Source organism: Colossoma macropomum, unplaced genomic scaffold, assembly GCF_904425465.1.
Source record: "Colossoma macropomum unplaced genomic scaffold, Colossoma_macropomum, whole genome shotgun sequence".
NCBI lineage: Eukaryota > Metazoa > Chordata > Actinopteri > Characiformes > Serrasalmidae > Colossoma > Colossoma macropomum.
In genome coordinates this window covers 24,912,229-24,935,822 of record NW_023494788.1, presented here as the reverse complement: position 1 = coordinate 24,935,822, position 23,594 = coordinate 24,912,229, and the positions used below count along the sequence as shown (strand labels likewise).

The window sequence follows — 23,594 nt, the reverse complement described above, 5'->3', positions numbered from 1 at the left end:
CAGCACTGTGCAACAGTCAGAGACCACTCTTCATTTATGTATTTCATTTCCAGTCAAAATGAGCAATAAATACAAGTTATTTATTTTACAGTGTCAACAAAAAGTATAAAACATGCATATCTGAAAGAAAACAATTCAAATGAATCAACAAATAAATACACTATAAATTTATCAGTATATCCTCTTTGCATTCATTTCCATTCTTTTCAAGAGACTTGCTTTCAGTTTTTCAGTGAAATCTCCAGGGATACTGTTCAGTCTTAGATCTCAAGATGTTCTTAGACTGAGCTTTAGAAGTTCTCATCTTCTTCTCTACACTGAAGTTCTCATCTTCTGGTGCAAATGTTCTTTGTTTTGTCTATTTGTTTTTCTCAGTGAGGCTTCTTTACAGCTCCACATCCTTTTAGACTCATAACGCTGAGTTGTCTGCTCACAGTGAGTGCGTTTACATGCACTTAATAATCTGATAACTGCAGAAAATCAGATTTTTTTTTTTTTATCAGTAATCTGATCAACATGTTTACATACACTTGAGTAGTCAGATAATGGGGAAGCTCCAGGTCAGACAGTAATCTGATTTCTGCTTTGCAGCCAGCCAATAAACTCACAGAAGAAGACGTGATGTAAACTCAAACTTTATCCTGCGGCTTTTTTTTAAACACTGCTCCACTTTACCTGAAAATATAAACATACATCATCTAGAAAATAAAGAATATTAAAATCGTTTATTTCGTCAAGCAAGTATTTGGTTTCAGCGTCGCTCCAAAAGTGTTTTGCTGCGTCTCGCGGCAACGCTCTTTTTGCACATGCACAGACTGAGAAATCTGAAAGAAATCTGAGAAGTTGAGTCAAGTCAAAGTTTATTTATAAAGCGCTTTTTACAGCAGGTGTTGTCACAAAGTAGCTTTACAGAAAAATCCGGGTCCAAGCCCCCATCAGCGTCGCCAGTGGCGAGGAAAAACTCCCTAAGAGAAACAGGAAGAAACCTTGAGAGGAACCAAGACTCAAAAGGGGAACCCATCCTCCTCTGGTCGACACCGGATTTAATATGAAGTATTATAATACAGTAAGAGTTACATGCACCGAGAAATCTGATTACTGAGCTAAAATCCAGAAATCTGATTCCTAGATCGGAGTGCGCTGTTTACGTGACCATTTGAATAATCAGATAACTGCAGAAATCTGATTATGATCCGATTACTGAGTGCATGTAAACACACTCAGTGTAAAGATGGACAAAAAAACCTGTGGATTTTTTCAGCTGTCAGATTTCAGAAGAGTGGAGCTTGAAGTTCTCCTGTCTCTCACAGATGAAAGCTTATAAGTACTGTTTATCTGACTGAGAGTTTGATGGTCTACCAGGTCTTGCACGGTTGTTAAGGAGTCACAGTTTTTCTTTTGCTTTTCCTTATTTTCCTTTGACTTTCCCCTTCATTTTGCCAGTGGGGTATCTTCTAGCTAAGCGCCTCAGAAATATCTCCCAAAAATGGCCGTTTTGACTGGATATTAAATAATTGAATAATTGGTCACTGACTTTTGCGCAGTACTGCACATGTACATGTTCCACATGTGTTATAGATGTAGGTACATTTATGTAACAATATGTTAAAAGAGTCTCTCTGACCCTCTCTCTCTCTCTCTCTCTCTCTCTCTCTCTCTGAGAAGTGATTCTCTATCTGTGTGGATCATCCCAAACAGTCTCTCCATTCTCCCAGCCGGTGTCGATCGCCCCTGTGCTTCAGGGCTAATGAAAGGCCGGCTTGTTTTGGTGACACAGCAGAAGCCTGTTTAGGCTAAAAAAAAAAAGGGCTGACTCATCTCGCTCTGTAATCACACCGAAGAGAGTTCTAGGCCAGACAGTGTCAGAGCAAAACACCAGCACACTGACTTGTTTACTTCTTCATTTATTAGATTCGATGGGTAGTGTCGGGATCCCTGTCGGGTGTATGTGAGTTATGATAGAGCATATGGGTGGAGAGAGGAGAGGAATGTTCCTTGAAGTGAGAGCGACTAAAGAGAGCCGTTGTGCAGCCAGACCTCCAGCATGAGGGTCAGCCAGCACAGTCTTCACATCGTCCTATACACAATTTACTAGACAGCCAGAGATCACTGTCCTAGGGTTTCAGTCATGTGATTTTTCTGTTGTGGCTGTCATATTTGGGACTGAATTTCTGGCTTCGCTGCTCTGAAAGAACTTATCTAGAGGTGAAAGATGGTCAAAATTACTCTCCTTACTTTGGAAGCGAAAAAACGTGACCTCGACAAAGTCGATAAAATAGGCTGTGATCCTTACACAGCTTCCCCCTGAACTTCTGGACCCACTTAAACTGGCAGAAAACCACTGTTTTCCTGACATATTGATCTCATACTCAGCCCCTCTCCCTATTCTGGAGTCTCTCAAAGCATTTAAATCACAGAAGCCCACCAGCTCTTCAGGTCAGGGTGGGTAAAGGATCCTGTGGTGTTGTATAAAGAGGAGACAAACTCTTTGTCATCAAAGGAGGGTAACGACATCAGCTAATTAACACAGATGTGATCAATGCTGGCCTTTAGATAACTGTAGCTAATGTTACCAGCCGAGAGATGAACAGTCGTCCCCCTAACGGAGCTGCAGACAGCCGGTATAACTTTACTCTCTGTTTCTGGAAATTTAAATGATGTTTGAATGGAGAAACATTAACGTTAAATATCAGACTGAATGTCGTGGGTCGGAAAACGACGTCGTGTTTCGACAGACGTGATTCTGTAAGTTTGCTAGTGCAGTTAGTTCAGAGTTCAGCTCCAGTCCTGAAACCCCTGCACTGCATAACTGTGGTTTCCCTGGTTAAAATACCTGATATTATTAGCTAATTAATCCCTTCTTGAGCTGAACGAGGTGTCAACAGGTCTGTGTAGTGAATTCCAATCTGAGTGTTCACATTAAGGTCGCATGGCCACGAATCCGATACGTATCCGCTTTATGACCACATTTGAAAGTGGCTCAGGTCAGATTTGAAAAGATCCACACAGCCCTGAAAACATCAGATCTGAGTCACATTAAGGCAAAAAAATCAGATTTGTGCCACTTCAACCTGGGAGCTGGCATAATGGTTACCATTAGAGGCCACTAGTTTCCTCTAGGACACTTTTAGATACCATTAGAAAACCAGAAAATGCATCTGGAATCAGTCCCAGAACTCCTGGTAAGCCATCAGAATCACTGTGATATCAATCTATCAGGAAAACACAAAATACCATTAGTGGTTGTTGGACTCCAAGAGAATCTTTTAAAGGTTTCTGGGTTTTTTTTAGCAGAAAAGCCACAAGGAAACAATATTTTGGTGGATGATATCCAGACTCTGTGATGGTTAGTAATATTAGGGAGGAGAAAACCAGAGACTGAACTCTTAAGCAGTGAACCATGAAGCGGGAAGGACAGAGTGAGACTAGGGAAGAGGGAAAGCAGGGGGAGAAGGAGGGGTGGACGGGTGGAGCGGTTGTGAAACAGCTTGATGGACTCTCAGGGTAGTCATAACAGACATCACTTCTGTCCAGATTTGAGAGTCATACGTCCACTTATAAAACAAAACCACACAAAATAGCTATCCTGACCACACAGGGAGAGTCTCACATTTCCTTATAGGACTTGTTTAAGGTTTAAGTTTTTGAAGTGACAGTAACCGCTGGTGATAAGCACGTTGTACGTTGTGTGTGTACATATATATATATATATATATATATATATATATATATATATATATATATATATATAGAGAGAGAGAGAGAGAGAGAGAGAGGGAAATAGATAAATATAGATATTATATTATTGCTACTGTCAGAACAAATCTCGTATCTCCATTTTTGTTGTTTTTCAGTTTTTCACATGATTTGAAAATGCCTGTTGCTCTTTACATTGTATGTAAATTTCATGATGAATGGACCAAAAGAAACGGCCCAAAATGACTAGGAAAAAATTCTGGTTCCATTGACTTACATTAAAAGTAAGGCATGATTTTTCCTTCTCCTGTAAAGTTACCATTTTGGAGATACGAGGTTTTCTTCAGACAACAGTGAGTAGAAGTAAGTAGAAGAGGGATTTGATGAGGAGGTTAAAATGGATAAAAGGTTTTGTTGAGTAAAGTCTTGTTTTGCGGAAAGTAACTTTTTACATTTTTGCCTTTTTTATGGTAGCACTGTTAGCATGTATGCTAACAGCTAGAAAACTAATACTCATATTTTAATATTCTCAAAGGAAAATGTATGTTTTGTTTACCTCTACACATAATCCTGAGTAACTGTAGAGTGTAGGTACGAGTATAAATGATCTTAGAGTCTGATAGATATATCACAGTGCTAATAACCGTCTGTTACTTTTAATTAAGACCTAGCTGAACTGCTAGCTAAATCTGTTTTCATACATTAGTTTATGACATAGCATTAGACATAGATTTGTTTGAATTATCAAATAAATCTATGCACAGATTTATTCAGTACACATTATTTTCATGGTTTTGTCATTTGTTGACACTACATGCACTTAATAATCCGACAACTGCAGAAATCAGATTTTGTCAGTAATCCGATCAACGCGTTTACATGCACTTGAGTAATCAGATAATTGGAAAACTCCAGGTCTACATGAGTCAGACAGTAATCAGATTTCTGCTTTGCAACCAGCTGATAAACTCACAGAAGAAGACGAGACGTAAACGTGACATAAAACCTAACCTTAATGCCGCAGCTCTTTTTTTTTTAACAATGTGCCACTTTACCTGAAAATATGAACATACATCATCTAGAAGATGAAGAATATTTAAATCCTTTTTGTCTTTGATTTGCTGTATCTGTTTGATTTGTTTTGCTCCATCTCATGGCAACGGTGCTCACTTATTTCCGCGCATACGCAGACTGAGAAATGCGAAAGAAATCAGAGTAAGAGTTTACATACACTGAGAAATCTGATTACTGAGCTAAAATCCAGCCTCTTTATCAGATTTCTTAATCAGATTCCTAGATCGGAGTGTGGTGTTTACGTGACCATTTGAATAATCAGATAACTGCAGAAATCCGATTATGATCAGATTATTGAGTGCATATAAACGCATTCAAATTCTGGCAATGGAATTCATGCTGGTCTAAGCTATTTTTTTTTTGGCAAGGGTTTCAAAATGTTTTTTTCTCGCTGGTTACCTAGCTAAATACAGTCGTATGCAAACGTTTGGGCACGTTGTTTAAATGACGTTTTGTAAGTGAAAATAAATTCACCCACCCTCCACAGAAAACACATTTCTGCACCTTTTAATGCTCTGTTACTGTTTATTTGCTGAAATATTGGGGAAAAACATTAAGGGCTATTTCAGTACATTAATCTCAGCAAATAAATAGGAACTTTGTACTAAAATTTGTAGAATAATGTCATATTTAAGTTTGTTCTCTGTGGAGGACTAACTTTAAATCTAATTTTAAATCAGCAAAACGTAATTTAACTGGGGGTGTTGAAACTTTTGCACAAGACTGTGAATAATCATGTAATGTAAAATATATAGCCAAATGTGATTAATAATGTGTGTGTGTGTGCGTGTGTGTGTGTGTGTGTGTGTGCTGCAGGAGGCGGAGGATTGGGACAGTCCTAAGCGCAGCATCAGGGACAGTGGTTACATTGACTGCTGGGAGTCCGAGCGCAGTGAGTCTTTGTCGCCGCCGAGGCACACACGGGACGACTCCTTCGACAGCCTGGACTCCATCGGCTCCCGCTCACGCCACACCCCCTCTCCCGATGGCCTGCTCGCCCGCGGCTCCAGCGATGGTGGGCACAAACACTCACACACTGTCTAGCCTCGACACATACAGTACTGAAAGACTGGCTGAATGAGGCCAGGAATATTGAAGATTTAGGAATACGGACAACTGGTTTTGTCATTTTTGGTAGTTAGCCAGTTAGCTAGCTAAGAAAAAATACAGTTACCTTACTTAGTGAGGTCATGTTAGCTACTGAACTGTTTGTTACACAGCTAATCTATCTATCCATAAAGTAGCCTGTATTCTATTAATTTATTATCATCTATTAATTCTATTGATCTGATTGGTTTTCTTGGTTCAGTTGCATGTATAGACTGACAGCATGGCCAACCAATAGAGCGATGCACCAGGAATTCTCCTGGTATTCCCAATGGTAATAACAGACTGTAGCATTCAGAGCTTTTAAAAATGGATGAATGTTGGTCAGTACTGCTTTTAGCCACACTGTGTACTTTTGTCCATTTTTACAGACAACAGTAGGTCTGGGCGATTAATCAAAAAGTAACTGAAACTGACATTCAGAACCTCTCACCGACGTAATCTTGCCCATGTCGGTTATTTTGATCTTTTTTTTATTCTGTTAATCCTTTCCCGACTCTGTGTCCCCCACCGTAGTCACGTGACTCCGCCACGTATTCCGATCTGGCTGTTGAGACGATTTACATTAAGATATGCAGAGCATATTTACAGTACAAACCTTTTCAGTGAACTATGCAAACAAAAAAAAACAAAAATAATCATTCATCAATTGTAATCGAGGTAAGACATTCAATTAATCGTGATATAATCTATAAACTATAAACTATAACAAAGGACAGCATTCAAATCACATGTCTACACAGAGTGACCCTAAAGCCCACTGGCTGCTCGTATAGACCTCAGTGCTGCTAGTCTTGTTGCTTTAGTTGCGCAGTTCCAGTTTGAAGTGGCTCATGTCCAGAAGGCACTGAGGAGCTGCAGCAGCTGGAGCCGAGACTAGGTGGCCTTTGACCTAAAACATTCATATTCGCTCTGATCCAAACATGAAGTAAATCTCAAACCAGTGTGTTATTCTGGGTTTTGATAGAGGCCTTAACTCTTAAAGGAGTACCTCTGGTTGCAAACCATCCATGACCTTATTTCCCCCTCAACCTTTTTTTTTTCAGATAAGTAGCCAAAATAACAGAATATAACAAAATATCTTTGCCATCTTATCAACTTTTTATTTCTTTTTTTACACCATTTGAAAAATGATTTTACAAGTTAATTTAGTTAAAGTATAATAATGTTTAGCCTTCTAAAAGTTACATCTTGGAGATGCAAGGTTTTATTACAATACAGTACAAAATATGCAACAGAATGTACAAAATGTTGGGAATTGGGAAAAACACCTTAATGGCAGTTATTTTTCCCTTATATATATATATATATATATATATATATATATATATATATATATATATATATATATATACACACACACACACACCGATCAGGCATAACATTATGACCACCTCCTTGTTTCTACACTCATTGTCCATTTTATCAGCTCCACTTACTATATAGGTGCACTTTGTAGTTCTACAGTTACAGACTGTAGTCCATCTGTTTCTCTGATACTTTGTTAGCCCCCTTTTACCCTGTTCTTCAGTGCTCAGGACCCCCATGGACCCTCACAGAGCAGGTACTATTTGGGTGGTGGATCATTCTTAGCACTGCAGTAACACTGATGTGGTGGTGGTGTGTTAGAGTGTGTTGCGCTGATCTGAGTGGATCAGACACAGCAGTGCTGCTGTGTCACAGCGTGCATTGTTTATGGTGTTGTCTGCGTTTAAATATTTCCCTTGTTGACTGTTGGCTGCTTTGGGGGTGTGTTGCTAAAACACACGTAGCTTGATTTGCACAGTGTGAAAGTGTATGCATAGTTGGCCAGTTTTGTGCCCCAAAGGAGCTTAATCTTGTTTTTTTACCTAACAAATGTATGATAATGTCCTGCGTTTTGAGTACATTGTTGTACGACTGTTATAACTCTTGATGTGATTTTGAGTGTTGAATAGTTTGACCATAAGCATGACACGATCTATTACCATGGCACATATCAACAGCCTGATTGTCGCTCAGGTCATTTGCATAAGGTTGGTCCAGAAGGAGACAGAGCAGGATGTCCTTATAGCAAAGTCAGTCATACATGACCAAGCTCCAGTCTCTTTGTATGTGGAGGGAAATCCCACAGTAAAAGCCACATCACTGTAAAAAAACAATTGAAATCATCACTAAAATCGGACATAAACAGCACAGTTTGGAGCATTTGGCTCAAATAACATACAATAAAGTGTTTTTTTGGTCTTTTCTAGCAATTTTGCATGAGCTTCACTCCAGAACGAGGGGGAGCTTTTCCCGCTTGCAGCTTAACCAGCAACCTGATTGGCTCTTTTTTGTTAAAGGGTGGCGCTCTTTCTCCATAAACAGACACTGTGGTGAGCGTTGAGCTTTCCCATTCATTGTCCAACCAGTGACCTGTCTCCTCCTTTATAATAATCTGGGGTGCACTACTGGCTCATTAGTAAGATGTGTATATTGCTGTGGCTCCCTAAGTGTTGGCCCTGTCATCGGCTGATTGCAAGTTCGATCCTTGATGATGTTACAGCCATATGTGGTTAGGAGTCCAACTGAGCACAACTGACCTCACTCTCCCTGGGTGGGTAGCACAGCCCTTCTTCTCCCCCCACTCAGCGCGATGCTAGCCAACACAGGCGTCTGTTAACTGACATAACAGAACTGGTGGTTAGCGTTCTCCTCTAAGTGTGCTTAGCTGTCCAATGATGTGGTGTTAGCAACAGCTCACCCCACCCCCACCCCCACCAAAAAAAAAAGTTATCATTTTTTGCCACATTTTTCATCTTGAGGGGCGGCACAGTGGCGCTGTCACCTCACTGTCCACAGTGTTTCCTGCCTCCGCCCATTGACCGCTGGGACAGGCTCCAACCACGCGACCCCCCAACCTCACCGTGTGTGTTTATTCATTTTGATGTAAATGACTCAAAACTCTCAACGAAAAAAATATATACTGCTATAAACTGTAAATCGCTGCTGTCGGAAGGAAACCTCGTATCTTCAGTTTTGCCGATTTTCAGTTTTTGCATAAAGGGGGTGTTCAGAGTGCTGTTTGTTATGTAATTAATATACTTCTATTTGTTTGATAGGCAACGGATCATGCTTATGATGCTGCTGCTTATCAGCCAATCACCAGTGTGGATTTTGGAAATTGTGTGCTCACTGACTATGCACTCATCACTTTAACTGCTCCATAAGCTCAGTCTAATTGCACTACTGTTTATATTTGCACTATTTATACCCACAGACCTTAATCTGTATGTGCCTCATGTCACTTTAGTGTTAATTTCAGGACCTTTTACATTTATATATATTTTTATTATTCTATTTTCCTACAATTAGTGTTTATTTTTACGATTAGTGTTTAGTGTTTTTATTTAATGTCCATTTAAATTCACACTTTTCCTGTTTACTTTCTATTTAATGTTATTGCTACACCATGGGGTCTGAGAGTAACGCAATTTCAATACTCTGTATGTCCTGTACATATTGTAGTATTGACAATAAAGCTGACTTGACTTCACTTGACTTGACACTGATAAGACCGAGTACTACTAAGTATTGGAATCTGACGCTCGGTAGTGTTGAAATAATTCAGTACTGTAAAAAGACTGAATTTGATACTTAGCCCTAGTCACTAACACAGAGTAAACACAAACCATGAAGACATATGTTTGGTTTTTTATCTTTACTCCTAACACTGATCTGGTATAATTGAACAGCATAGGTTTGTGTGGATTTTACACATGTGACATTATGCATGTACAGTACGTCCAGACATGGACACGCACCGGTATCTGGTATTGATATCTGCACTGTGGTTTCTGCTCTGAGCTCAACTCAGACCAAGTGTTTGTGTTAATCTGAGGCCTGTTGCCATGGGTTACAGGCCTCTTATTTCATAAGAATATAAAACAGACAGCGAGAGAGCAGCATGGACGAGGGAGAGAGAGAGAGGATGTGAAGGATAAGGGAGACCCATGAGAGATCAGATGCAGGTTGATTGCACTCTTAATACATGTGCTTATATAGTAACGGAAGGAAATTCAAAGTACAAGTGATAGAGCCTCTTAACCTGCACAGTCCACACAAACACGCACGCTTTTACTCTCTCACCCCACTGATGGTTATAAAGGCCCGCTGTAATGTGGATGTACTGAGTGAAGCTGGAAATTTAATTGCTGAGTCGGAACAGTTAAAGCCAATGAGGCTCAGCTCCCAAATGTTAACACACACACTCATATACACACTCTGACAGTAAAACCCCGGCTCCTGTCTGCTGACCGAACTGCTGTCACTCTAATATTCCTCACAGTCACTACCCTTAGTTCTTTTCCACAGAGAAGAAGAGCCAAAATCACTTTTCTCTAAACGACAGGGCATCCAGGGTCAGAGTTTGCCAGTCCAGTCAGTCACTGGAGAATCCAGACAGACGTAAACCACAAAGAGTTTAAAGCTGTATATTTTCGCTGTTGTCACAAAACATTCTATGTCCAATATAGTTAACATTACAGGACTAGAAAAAACATTCTGAACTAAGAACAGATTTTTTTTTCAATTTATTTTGGACCATTTCTGCTTATTCCTTCATTTATCATGACATTTTAATACATTGTAAGGGGCAGCTGGCATTTTCAAATACTGTAAATAAAAATCTATTCTTAAAAAAATAAAAAAGACTTCAGAAATGGAGATTTTGTTCCAGCAGAGACGACATGTATTTGGTAAAGGAGTTCAAAGACACCATTCAATATGATTATGTTCCTAATAGACCTCATTCAAATTTGCACATTTTCCCCTTTCCCCAAATGTGGCACCCAGCCAAGAAATGTCTGATGTCCAGCGTTTGCTTCTTTAGTTTTAAACGGGAGCTATAAGGCTAGTGTAGCTAACAAATAAGAAGCTTATAGTCACTAGTTGGCGCAGTGCAGCTGCATGCTGCATCATAGTATTCATCCACTTAGGCTAGTTTTACGGTCTAAGGCCGGAACTCCAGTCCTGTTCCAGTCCACTTTCCGTTTGATTTATTTGATTCATTTTGACACAGACTCATAACGATGTCTCTGCACATCTTGTCTAACCTCTTATGCTCGTGGGTACATTTTGGTTTGTCCATCTGAATTTACAGGACCAAATCATAAGGCAAATTATTCAGGAACTGCATGAAATGAATGTAAATTTTTATTTTATTTATTTATTTATTAAAAGCTCCCCTCAAATTAACAGAACATGTGTTTTATGATCACACATATTGCTATATGCTTACAATTCACTGCTGAAAGCCAAAAATCTTAGACGCTCTTTGTGTTATTTTATAAATATAATTTTTACAGAGCAGATCACTGAAGAGACGCCATCTGTTTATAGTTTATAGCCCAGATTTGTGGAAAAATAGGTCGACTTTCAGTAGAAAAAGAAATTGAGTTCACCTTCTTTTATTATAAGGCTTTAAAATTACATCACCCATCTATGTGACTGGAAAGAAGACAGTTACAGCTCTCATACAACACCCACCTTTTGAATGTAGCTTATGAAATATGAATGTTATGAAGAACATGACAAAGTTCGTTTTGGAACCACCGGAGGTCTCAAGGAGTTGAAGAGGCGAGATGAACTGCTGTATATTCTGACTATAACTGGTCATTTTCTGCATAGAAATAACTTCACATACGACCTCATACATAATGTCAGTATGCTTTAAAGACGTAGTTTGGGCTTAATTCTGCTGGTAGTGTGTGTGTCAGCGAGTTTGTTGTAGCATTACAGTGTTGACTGACCGATTGCTTTGGCCATCATACGAGTGTTCTGATGTTCGAAGACTTCAAAAAGTATTTTTGCAGTAAAAAATGTTATTTTCATCAGTCTCTTTAACACTGATGAATAATTTGTATGCTCTTTGTACTGTAATGTCAACACTCTTTGTAGGAGTCCCAAATGGGAGTGCCTGCAATTCCGTTTCATTTGAACAGTAAACACTGCCCAAGTAAATGTGTGTAGCGATGCCGTTTTACATATGTTGCCTTTGTAAATACTTAATGAAAGCGAGGCAGACTCATAAACAGCTGCTAGAGATATTTATGTGCGAGTTTGAAAGAAGAAATTGAGACGTAATTATAACTTGGCCAAAAATGGAGTATTTTATAATGCCAGTCTGGCTGTAAGTTAGCATAGTAAGCTGCTGATTGCTGTGAAATACACCACAGGGAGTAGTTAAGGTTTTACATGAGGCGTCTGGGAGGGATTATTGCTTTAGTGGACAGAATGTACATAACAGAGCGCCAATGAATCGTTTTGTAAAAAATGCTTTTTGTTTGTTTGTTGGAATTTTAGTAAAACTGTTCAAAATGTTGAGTAAATCAATGTGTGTGACGATACCCAAATTTAAAAAGATAGTCATTTTTGCATCACAATACTAAATATTTTTGATATAGAATTAGAAAAGAAATGCTAACACAACTTTTGCATTTATATATTTTTTTATTTGTTAATATGTTTCTTAAATTATTTCTTAATTTATTGGGCAATTATTGGGCTGTCACCTTACTGGTCATTCCCAATAAGGTTTTATTTTATTTTTATGTAATTCCTAGTGTTTTGCCAAAGACAAAGGATTCATGTTACAAGCGCAATTCCAAAAAGTTGGAACACTAATAAGTGATTTATAAATCTACCTTGACCTGTTTTTGAAGGAAAACAGTACAAAGACATTAATGTTTTATCTTATTAACTTCATTGTTTTTTGTAATTAGTAATTAATTCTAAAATTAATGCCTGTAACTTATTCCAAAAAAGTTGGGACAAGGCAGTTTCGGATTAGGAAGATTGTGAAATGTTCAAAATCATTTTAAACAGATGATGCAATCAAGTATGGATATAAAAGGAGCATCCAGGAACAGGCTAGTCCTTTTTAAGCAAGGATGAGATAAAGGCCCTCTGATGACACTGTATTAAAACAGGCATGCCTCTGTGATAGATATCACCGCATGGACTCAGAAATACTTTCATAAACCATTGTCAGTAATCTGTTGTCGCTGCATCCACAAATGCATGTTAACATTGTTGGGTGGAAGCTATCAACCAACAACATCCAGAAACACTGCCGACTTCTCTGGGCTCAAGCTTGTCTAAAATGCACAATGGAAACATGTATTGTGGTCTGACGAGTCACCCCTTGAGATTGTTTATGAAAATAGTGGATGTTGTGTTCTCCAGGCCAAAGAAGAACAGGACCAAAGTTCAAAGTCAGGGTCTGTCATGGTATGGGGGGTATTAGTGGGTAACTTGCACATCTGTGATAGCACCATTAATGCTGAAACCATCTTGGAGCAACATTTGGTGCTTTTTAGATGCCGACTTTATCTGGGATGCCCACACTTATTTCATCATAACAGCTCTAAGCCACATTCTACACATTACAAAAGCATGGCTGCATAATCAGCTCAAAATACAAAAAACAAAGGCCTCATACGGTTGCATAGCTGAAGACTTGTATAACAAAAGAATGCCAAAAAATTATGCTTTTAAAACTAGATCAGTTTATGTCTTCAGTCTCCAAACTATTATTAAACGCTGTTAAAAGGAAAGGGTGACATAACACAGTGGTAAACATGTCCTGTCCCAACTTTTTTGGAATGTGTCTCAGGCATCAAATTAGAAATGAGCAAATATGTACAAAAGACAATGAAGTGCATATGAAAAAAACATCAGATGTTGTGTTTGTATAGTGTTTTCAGTTTCAGGAGGGGGGCCCATGTGCCTGGGCACTCCCCCAGTCCTACCACCTTAAAAATAAAAGTGGAGAGACTGTTTTCTTCTGAGGCCTCAAGCTATCGTTTTTAAATTCATCAATTTTAGTAACTTACTTGATGTGTCCTGTGTTTTAGCTATCTGTTTGGTTGAATTCTGTCATGGCATGTTTTATTTTTTATTTTTAGTCTTAATTTTGTTTATGTTTCTTATGGAAAAGATTTACTGAATTAAGGACTACAATCCAAACATTTATATATGTAAATGTTATATATAGTCTTAAACGTTCCTCAGTTAGGACTCTTAACTTCTTAATTAGAGGCTGATAACTAATAACAGTTTTTTCTTAAATTTGTTTAAGAAAATGTCTACATCAGATTCATGTCGTGTTCTTAAACCACAGAATCGTTTGCACCTTTGTGCTCTTGAGTGTGTGTAGATTCTGTTCTTACCTAAGAACAAATCCCGAATAAGAGAACATTGGTGAACGTCAGAATCTTCGTGAAAACCTCTTTGTGTAAGTGGGTTTTAAGAAGAAATTTCTTGTTAAGAACAGTTGGTGAATGAGGCCCACTGACCACCAAGTGCTTTAAATTATGCAAAACAAAGCTGGCAATTTTGTGTATTGCTGATGACTGGATGCTAATAGGGTTCTAATAAGTTACAATTTAGTTACAGAAAACTGCGTTCTCCATCCAAATTGGCTACTTCTTGTTCTCAGCCAAAAGCAAAAAAAATTAACATGAACACTTCTTAATGAAACCAAAATATAGCTTCATCTTTCAGCCTTTTCTTCTCATCTTCTCATATTTTGAGGCATAATCAACTGGACACTTTTCCCCCTCTTTCTAGTATCTTATTAGACAACATAATGGTATCAGTAACTACCTAAAAGTTAGTTGTTAGGGGCTGCCCTGGTGGATGTGGGACCCTAAGCAGTCACTTATGTCACCTATTATGTAGCCCCGGCTCTGGGCTGGACCACTGTATCCTTAGTTGTATCACTATCACTGACTCCAGGCCTGTTGCACGAGTGTAGAATTGTGAAGTCTATTAGAGTTATGCTGTTTATAAATATGCTGTATTGCTGGTCGGAGATGAGCCTGTATTGTTCCAGGTAGGGTACATAAATGAGCACCGGGGGTCTGTGCCATGAGGCAGGATTTCTTGCTTAGCCAGCTAACTTTAAGCTGGATCTGCTGTCTCCGAAGGGTGGATCACCAGGCTGCATCGCCATGGCAACTTACTGCACACCAGACCTGCTCCAGGTTTCAGATTACAGATGGTAAACAGCTCTTGGGCCAATCAGGGTCAAACTTCTGGAGGAGGTAGACTCCCTCCAGTCCTTTTTTCAGTTCACTTTTTTTTTGAGAATTGCTGCAAATCATTGGCTGTTAATTTGCTGTATAATACACATAAAAGCAGGACATTAAAAAAGGCATGGCAACTGTGCTGAAAACCATAGAAACCATTAAATGTTAAAAGGTTTTGTGGCTTTTCTTGATGGGTTGATATCACAGTGACTGATTCTAGATGCACTTGATAGTTTCCTAGTAGAATCTGAATGTGTTCTACAGGAAACTGGTGCTCTCTATTGGCAACCATTAAGTCAGTTCCCATTAGGAAGCAAACCCATCATGTTTTAACCCTAATGATTTTAGGAGTCTTTGTTCAGCAGAAACCCCTTTGTGACACTTGGACATTTGTGGCATCAGTCAAGTGGAAAATACTGCAAAATGAATCAAGTCACATAAATATTAAGAATATATAGCTGTTATCAACACAGTATTATTGGCGACTGTACTGCTTTTGCCAGGGTGATTATGTTTATGAGTTCTTTTTCTTCATCATCATCATCATCGTCATTAACCGCTTAGTCCAGCTAGGGTCGCGGTAGCAGTTGGGAGAGCAGAGAATCCCAGACGACCCTGTCCCCCACAACTTCCTCCAGCTCATTCCCGGGGACCCCAAGCCGCTCCCAGGCCAACCTGGAGATATAATCCCTCCAGCGCATCCTAGGATGACCCCGGGGTCTTGTCCCGGTAGGCCGTGCCTGGTACACCCCCACCGGGAGGCGTCCAGGGGGCATCCAGATCAGATGCCCGAACCACCTTAACTGGCTCCTCTCAATGCAGAGGAGTAGCGGCTCTACTCCGAGCTCCTCCCGGATGGCCGAGCTCCTCACCCTATCCAATAGAGTGTAGCCCACCACCCTGCGAAGAAAGCTCATTTCCACCGCTTGTATTCGTGACCTCATTCTTTCGGTCATTACCCATAGCTCATGACCATAGGTGAGGGTCGGGATGTAGACCGACCGGTAAACAGAGAGCTTCGCCTTACGGCTCAGCTTCCTCTTCACCACTACAGTCCGGTACAGTGACCGCATTACTGCTGCCGCCTGTCCCAGCCTGCGGCCGATCTCACGATCCCTCTTCCCATCACTCGTGAACAAGACCCCGAGATACTTAAACTCCTCCACCTGGGGCAAGTCCTTTCCCCCCTACCTGGAGTGGGCAGGCCATCCTTTTCCGGGCTAAGACCATGGACTTGGAGGTGCAGATCCGCATACCATTCTTTTTCTTTCTTTGAAAAATAAGCCGCTCAACTTCTCATGTTCCACACGATTGGCTGGTTATTGTAAACAACATGCTGCTTTTATGTCACAAGACAAGACATCCCACAAGAATTAGTCCAAGTATCTGAACGTGGGTTCGAAGAAAAAGCTGTAATCTGCCATCATACAATAAGAAAACTATGGTTGCATTTGCTAGATTTTGTGAAGCTGACATAGTTAAACGTGCTTCATGAGACAGGCCACTGATTAAGTGTTTACCCAAAACAGAGACGGCCCTTGCTGACCCCAAAACTCCTGTGTTTCTACTGACTGCCTCTGCTATGAAGCTGCACTTCCCCAAACAGTAATTAGGCAATTGGAGCCGATTAGATCCCGTCAACCAAGAGAAACTGGATTCCAGCTGCGGGATTTTTGTCATTTCTCTTGGGGGGATGAGGAGGCCAAATCACTGCTGACCAAAAGATGAAGATCTCTTCATTGTGTGCAGATCTACAGTGCTGTGAAAAAGTATTGATTTTTTTCTGTTTTTGCATATTTGTCACACTCAATTATTTAAGGTTTTTAGAGACAACCTCAGGAAGCACAAAATAAAAGGCCATTTTATTCATTGAGGGCAAAAAGTTGTCAAGCACCAACTGGCCCTGTGTGAAAAAGTAATTGCTCCCTTACTCCATTAAGCAGTTAACAAATTTGGTTGATAATTGGGATCAATAAAACTAGACACAACAAGGATTTGCTTACTGACAGCCCTGTTGATGCTAAACATCACTGAAGTAGAACTTTTCACGCGATGTGAAATAGGCTAAAAGTTGAACCACAGCGAGAGCCCTTATTTCCAACAGGAGAAAACTTGGAACAGTGCTGAATCTTCCCAGAAGTGACTGCCTACCTACCAAAATGCTTCCAAGAGCTAAACAGCAGTTCATCCAGGAACTTGCTTAGATGAACATCTAAGGAAATGCAGGCCTTGCTTGCAGCATTGATTATTCCACCATTAGAAAGAGACTTGGCAAAAATGGTATCAGTGAAAGAGTCGCAAGGCGAAAACTACTTCTAAATAAGACGATCATGAAGGCTCGTCTCACATTTCCCAGAAAACATCTTGATGACCTCCAAGCCTTTTGCAATAATGTTCTGTAGACTTGAGTCAAAAGTGGAATGTTTTCACATGGGATCTATAAAACTTGTTCTGCAAAACTTTTTTTCCTTCAATAAATTAAATGATCATTTATTTTAAATTGTTTTGTGTTTTTACTCATGTTCTCCTTGTGTTCTGTTACATTCTGTCTCAGGATCTGAAACCACTTAGTGAGACAAGTATACAAAAATAGAGAAACTCAGGAGGGGACAAATACTTTTTCCTGACACAGTACATAAAAGGAAAAACTAATCATATGCTGTAATCCAACTGGCGCTAACCAAGGTATCAGTATGTCTGCTTCACCTCTGGTTTACTTTGATTGCTTTAGATCTTTTCTCCGTCAGATATCATCAGTCATAGCAGTCAAAAGATGAAGGCTGAGTCATGTGGAATGTGTTTCCCTGAATTGCAGCGACTGCCAGACGGAAGGTTCAGGTAGTTCTGAAGCTACATGTGGGGAGCATCTTGCTAAAGAATGTGTTGAGAAGAAGAGTGAAGGAGCAGGTATTCAGTAAAGAGGCTGTTGACCCAGATGTTTCTTTTAATGGAAGTTTTTGCTGCTGCTGTGAAGTAGAAGTGAAGTTTACGTCAGTTTCTTCTTCTTAAATAACAGTCTGGATGTAGAGCTTCTTCACTGATGCTCTTTCATTACTGTTGCTTGAGGTCTGGCTTTTAGAATTTCCTCACCTAAACTCAGGAGAGGAGTTTAGACCAGCAGAGACTGATCAACTTTTTAATGGTTGGTGTAGTGTAGTGGCTAACACCTCTACCTTCTATGCTGTAGACTGGGGTTCAATCCCCAACTTACTATACCAATAAGAGTCCTTGGGCAAGACTCCTAACACTACCTTCACCTACCTGTGTAAAATGATTGCGTTGTAAGTCGCTCTGGATAAGAGCATCTGCTAAATGCCATAAATGTAAATGTAAATGTAACTTTCAGTGCCCAAAAATCTGAAAAAGACACGATGATGAGCTGCTTTGCTGCACACATTGAGAATAAACACATATGTATACAGGACCCATCTTTAAAGATACAAGTGCTAACAAACGCTACACTACACTCACTGTCCACTTTATTGGAAACTCCTACCTTGTACTTCCCCTCATGGACTGCTTTATGAGCTCACCCTACCTGACAGGTCCACTGCGTTCCCTGCTGCTTTGGTCTTTCTCCTTCATTTATTCTTCCTCCCGTTTATTACTTTGAAACAGTTTTCATTCTGGCACACTGGAGTCACCCACTCATGTTGTTGATAGAATTTAATGTTGAAGTCTACAAGGCTCACTGTCACACATCCATCGGGCTATGCGCCACATATGGTCTCCATCTCCCAGAATCCTCCGGGATCCTCAGATCATATGACTCCTGATATCCCTTCACGCTCCAATCAGCGCTCTCACTCACTGGAGGACTGATTCTGTGCACCTGTGTGATATGTCACATGACCTTATTAGTTGGTTTATAAGCCCAGGCTTTAGCGTAGGCTAGTTGTGAGGTATTGAATCATGATTGATCTACTGAGTGTTATATTGGTCTGTGAGATTCCTGTTTATGACCTTTGTTTCCTGTTTTTTCGACTCTGCTTTTTGCCTTAACCCTTGGATTGTTTGCTCTTATTGTTTGACCACTGTTTTTGACCTTTTTGCCTGTTTTCTCTACTCTGCCTTTGCCTGCCCCTTTTTGGATAGACGGTCTAGTGTTATGTTTGTCTTTGTGTATTGGTTGTACTTGGATCTGACCCATGCTTGTTTTGTGACTATGTACTTGGATATTGTCTTCATCAGTAAAGCTTCATCTGACCCTTTTAACGAGCATCTGACTCCTTCTGGCACGTTACACTCGCACTTCTGAGAAAATAAACAGCAAATTAATTTAGGAGTTTAGTGCATGCTAGAGGACTTTTGTATCGAGTATGTTTGGCCAAAAATATTTGTATCTTTGTAAAGAAAAAGAAATTCATGGTAAAACTTTATTTGGAGTGGTTCTTTGTAGATGATTAATAAACTCTTAACAGTATCAGAAACACATGAACAACATATCAGTAGTGAAGCATCTGAATACACTGAAGTAAATATCTTGTAGATGTTCTGTTGATACATTAATTACATTAAGTTGATGTGTTGTTAATATGTTACTTACATTACGCAAAACCTAACCTTACCAACCTTACCCAACACCTAACCCTCACCCTGGCCCTAATCCTAACCCTAACCTCCACCCAAAACCTAATCCTAACACTCACCCTGGCCTTAATCCTAACCCTAACCCTTAACCTCACCCAAAACCTAATCCTAACCCTCACCCTGGCCTTAATCCTAACCCTAAACTTAACCTCAGCCCAAAACCTAATCCTAACCCTCATATGTTTTTGACATGTTACTGCAAGTCTGTTGGGTGTTTCATTTAAAAGAACCACCCAAAATAAAATGTCGCCAATTTCCCATTTGAGCTAGTGAATACTGACATCATGCTCTATTAGCACTGCACAGTGTGAGAACGTTGTTGCATAGAAATTTGAAAATACATTTGCATTGGTTTATGAATACATTTATTGGGACATAATGTCAGACATAATCATATGATTTTATATTGTTATTTTTTACTTATGTATGCTATAATGATGGCTGTCATAGTTGCTGAGCAATACTTTAACCAGCTCTATCTTGAATAATATTGAAAGTTATATAAACCATATAGAATTATGGACAGTTTTATTGGTCACTTGGGTGATGGGCTGTTTTGGGTCAGTTTTAGCTAGGGTCAGTTTGGGACTCAAAACTTGATGCGGTTCTACTCTGGTGGTGTTCTGACATAATTTTATCTGGCTGAGGTCAGATTTGGACTCAAAACCTGGCACTGCGGGTCAGGGCATTCTCAGACAGAAAGTCTGTGGGCTATATTCAGGTTTGGACAAACATTTAAGGCCAAATTCCAGCACCACCATTCTCAGCAAAGCAGTGACACTGACATGGTAGTAGCATGGTGTACAGTTAGAGATCGTGGCCCATCTGTTTGCACAAACCTTTCATGTCATTTCAATGGTCTGCCACCAAAACATATCCAGCCAAAAGACTGACCACTGACTAGATGATGGCTAACATGAAAGGTGTGTGCAAACAGATGGGCCACGATCTCTAACTGTACACCATCAAGGTGGAGCTATACGTCAGGGTTTCTAGTGGCTGGTCTAGCATATCTACTTAACTGCTACCGCTAATCTAACGGTACATTTTTTAAGGTGCAGTGTTCCTTTAACATTCTTTCTCATCCTGCAGGCCGTGGCAGCGACTCGGAGTGTGACGTTCCCCACAGGAAGCTCCCGGACATGCGGCGGGACGATATGCTGGCAAGGCGAACCTCTTGCAGTGAGCCACGAACCGCAGTACCCTTCAACCAGTACCTGCCCAACAAGAGCAACCAGACGTCCTACTTGCCCACGCAATTGCGGCGCCAGCGCACTGAGCGCGAGGACAGCCGCAAGAGCTGGAGCAATGCCACTTCACCTGTAGGAGGAGAAAGACCTTTCAGGTTAGCTCCTGATCTCTAAGCAGTTTATACAGGGAAGAGGTGCTTTCATTCACACTGCAAGCTCTGATCTGGTTTCATTAGGTTTACAAGATCCCAGAGTTTCAAAGATATTCAGGGGTAGTTTAGGAGAGATGAGTGGTGTGTTGATGTACTTGTTATTCGACTCATGGCAAAAATGTAAAGGGCTATACAAAACAGTAGATTTATATCTAATTCAAGTCATAATAAGATATCGTCTACTTTTGAGCATGAGTGCAGCGTTATTAGCAGAATTTCTCGGTTTGTTTCAGTAAGTAAACAAGTAAGAAATTGTTCACATTGTGTTAACACCAGGCTGTTGTTAATGCCAGGGATAATTGCAGCTTCTAATGCTGAGTCTGCATTATGGCAGTAGATGATGGACGGCAAACTGGATATTCTGCTGTTTTCTGTGGAGCAGAGATTTTCCTAATTGCCAATTTGCCCTCAATTCCGGTAGTGAAATGCAACCGAAATAGATTTTATTTGAGAGCCATGGATGTCAGATGGCAAGTGTGCCCTGTATTAATCCTTGTGTGGTGTTGATGTGTTTGTTACTCAGTGGTCTGTTGGACCCACCACATTATTGTTTTTCAATACAGTCATAACACACACACACACACACACACACCCACACCTTTTAAGCTGCTTATCTTTCTGGGTCGCGGGGGGAGCTGGAGCCTATCCCAACAATCATTGGGTGGAAGGCAGGATACACCCTGGACAGGTCTACAGTCATAACAATTTATGTAAAAATACCAGATGTTTAAAATATCACAAGTGTCCAGTGTAGGGTTCTCCTTTAGCAGCTGTAGCCAGTCAGCAGCCTGTCCATGTTGTCCACCCACACATACACAGACACACACACACTAACAGCAGGCCATGTAGGAGGAGAACAGAGTGAAGGACACAGCACCTCCACACTTTTACTCCCCGCGGGTTCAGCCCAACACCACATGTGTAATATAAATGTGTGGGGGGTGAACAGAGTGAAGACTCTGAGCAAAGGCCAAGAATCTGAGGTTGAAATTATAATAAATCACATCATTCATTTCTTTTAGTAAACAATGAAAATGGGTCCCACAGACCTGAACACCACACAAGGGTTAAACAACAAAAATGAAAAGTGTGAAGTCTGATGTAAACAATCACTAATATAACTCTCCTATGATAATAATGCATTTTTGCTGATGACACTGTTACCATGGCAGTGTTTCCATGACTGCTTGCTGCCATTAATCGTGTACCACTATGAGGAGCTGAGTGATGTTTTTTCAGTACCAACATGTAAACATAGTGTAGAAGCCATTCACACTGTCCAAACTACGTTCAAACTGTTGTATTTACTGATGGCATGCAAACCAGCACTAGCTTTAGGCGTCACAGCTGTGCACATCAGCTCTGAGCACTGCTTCATTTTCCACTACGTCACAGTTATTTCACCATTATTACAATAAATTAAATCCATATTGACATCACAGAAGGCTATAATAGGTGACATGTGGTTTCAGATGTGCACAGAGAAACGGCGGTCAGTCTTCTAGATGAACAGACAAATGCTAAGGGTATGTACCTCAGCTAAAGTTACCAGCCTACGTTTTTTTTCACTACATATCTTTTAACTTCAAAATATCAAAATTGATAAAATATCAAAAACGTGATAAATCATGTTAAAAGTTTTATTTCATTCAATTTATGTGAGTGGAGTGAAAAATGAATGTAAGCTTGATGTTTATCGGCACTCTGGCGCATTCTATGTAGTCTAGCAGCGCTTTGTACTGTATCTGCTACGTGATGCTAAAACATCTTCTGGATGTCATTCTGGAACAGGGGTGCTCGGTCCTCCGCCACCCTGGAGAGTTCAGATCCAACACACCTAGCTCTAATATTCAGATGCCCCTGAAGGCCTTCGTTTCCTGGATCAGGTGTGTTAGATTAGCGGTGGAGCTGATTTCTAAGGCCCAATCCCATTTCTTGTTTTTACCCCTACCCCTTGTTTTTGAGTGTCACATTGTCGCTTGGAACTGAGTCAAAAGGGGTAGTGGTTGACATCTTCCCTACAAAATGGGACCCTCAAATAAAAAGAGCATCACTTCATTAACAGCTACTAGCGCTGCTCTGTAGGCGACCCTGCCAGTCTGCAGTGACAGCAGAGGAGGGTAAAGTTCAGCTCCTCACTGCTGGGCTTTAGTTACATTTAGGGCATCATATGCCTTCAAAGAGGGGGGCAATTATTTATTATCACCCACCCCTAATTCTTCAGTGATATGAGGCTGAAGTCAGATATTCGCCAGCTTCTCGCTAGAATTTTCCTGTTCCATCTTAAATGGAACAGCAGTTCTGACCCCATTTAGGGTGGAATGGGAAATTTAGCTATCTAGCTACTGAGGCATCAGCATACTACTAGCGATTTTTTATGCTTGTTATGAAGAAAAGGAACTTAATACATTGAAACGACATTAAGATAAAACAATGATTATTGAAATTTTTAACAGAGAAAATACTTAAATTTCGGTTTCTTTGGGTCACTTGTGTCACCATCTTGCCGGTTTTCTTTTTTTCCGTTTGGAGTGCGCCTCTGAAAAGCCTCCAATTGGAGCCCCAACACTTCGCCCCGCCCCTCTATCTCAACAAAAATCGAGGACACCCTACCCCTAGACGTGAATGCACAAAACAAAGGGGTAAGGGCTAAGTAGCAGGGGCAAGGGGTG

The 23,594-nt window shown here is 40.2% G+C and overlaps 1 protein-coding gene across 4 annotated transcripts in view; it reads left to right on the top strand.

Moving 5' to 3' along the window:
- Positions 1-23,594, top strand: part of limch1b (LIM and calponin homology domains 1b) — a 106,228-nt gene that overhangs the window by 20,083 nt on the left and 62,551 nt on the right. For all 4 annotated transcript variants that reach the window (XM_036568893.1, XM_036568894.1, XM_036568892.1 and 1 more), the window contains 2 exons: positions 5,587-5,785; positions 20,613-20,865. In XM_036568893.1, coding sequence (XP_036424786.1) covers positions 5,587-5,785; positions 20,613-20,865 — 452 coding nt within the window. The remainder of the gene's footprint in view (positions 1-5,586; positions 5,786-20,612; positions 20,866-23,594) is intronic.